Below are 1285 nucleotides of genomic sequence, written 5' to 3' on the forward strand. Positions count from 1 at the left end.
TTCTAAAACAAAAAAAGTCAAGTGTGCAGCTGACTTGCAGGTCTGTAAAAGATTTAACATATTTTTTGCAGAAGCTAGATTCCCCTGCCCCGAATACTGGTCCTACTTTTCCGGAACCTGTTTCATCTTCCACGAGAGCCTAAAGACATGGATTGAAGCTGAGGTGAGGACTGATGCCTAAGCTGCTCATGCATTCAGTCAGGAATAAAATGTTTTTATGTTTTGTCTCGTTACCTACAGGCTTACTGTTTGTTTGAAGAGGCAAACCTGGCATCAATCCATAGTGATGGGGAGAATAACTTCGTCCAGGCTTTGACTCAAACTTGGACAGACTTCCCCAAAACCTGGATCGGTGGCCACAATGCTGTACACGTATGGAAATCTTTTGGTTTATTCGATGTTTATTATCTAACTTTGTAGATTCTGTTATTGTGTTTGTAATGTACCCAAATCCAAACTTGAGCCAGACAGGTCAGTCTGATGTCAGCGTTGATATTTTAGAATTACTTTCTTTATGTACAAACACTTAAACATAGTACTTTTTTTGTCAATGATAACTAAATTTGTAGTTTGTTTAAAATAATTTATAAAGATACATTATGTATTGACTTTACAACTTATCAATAAACTTTTCCACAAGAGATGACAGTACTAATAAATGTAACAGTGAACAGTGAAAGTTCAAAACGGCAGGATTTACAAATCAGGGGGTATAAATGTGATTGACCATAAATCTACTTTCCAATGAACAGTTAGAATGTTTGTTTCTTTCTATCCACAGCCCTCTTTTTGGATGTGGAGTGATGGCTCCAGGTTTGACTACGAGAACTGGTTCGAGGAGCCACAGTCTGACAGAGACGAGCACTGTCTGAAGATGAATTTTGGATGTAGGAAGCACAGACACAAACACATACAAATATTTAATATTCAACCTATTTCGACGCTCTAATCTAACTCCAGTTTGAAGTGTTTGTTTTCATACTATTGTCCACTAATACTATTCTATGCCTTCAGAATCTGAGCCAGAGACTTGAGTAGTAATCACCTAACGCTAACAGAGTCAGATGGATTAGGACAAAGTCTGCATATGCTAAATGTGGACAGTTTAATCACTGATCATGTTGAAATGTACAATAGGATAAACAGAAATTAAGGGTCCTCATTCTGTTCTAATAAAGGTGAATTGTTGTGAATCAATTGCTGTATAATTTCTGAGCCAGTCAGCAGCTTACATTAAATAAATGAGAAACATCAGAAAATAATCTTTTCTAGAAGTGGCTTTGTT

The 1285-nt window shown here is 36.7% G+C and overlaps 1 protein-coding gene across 1 annotated transcript; it reads left to right on the plus strand.

The window, feature by feature from the left end:
• Positions 1-13: 13 nt before the first annotated feature.
• Positions 14-887, plus strand: LOC109140378 (galactose-specific lectin nattectin-like; the record flags this gene model as incomplete). Its single annotated transcript, XM_027277008.1, has 3 exons — positions 14-163; positions 241-372; positions 782-887. Coding segments are annotated over 3 exons (388 nt in total), but the record flags the coding sequence as incomplete, so codon positions are not given.
• Positions 888-1285: the final 398 nt, after the last annotated feature.

The sequence above is a fragment of the Larimichthys crocea genome, unplaced genomic scaffold (genome assembly GCF_000972845.2).
Source record: "Larimichthys crocea isolate SSNF unplaced genomic scaffold, L_crocea_2.0 scaffold79357, whole genome shotgun sequence".
NCBI classification, from domain to species: domain Eukaryota; kingdom Metazoa; phylum Chordata; class Actinopteri; family Sciaenidae; genus Larimichthys; species Larimichthys crocea.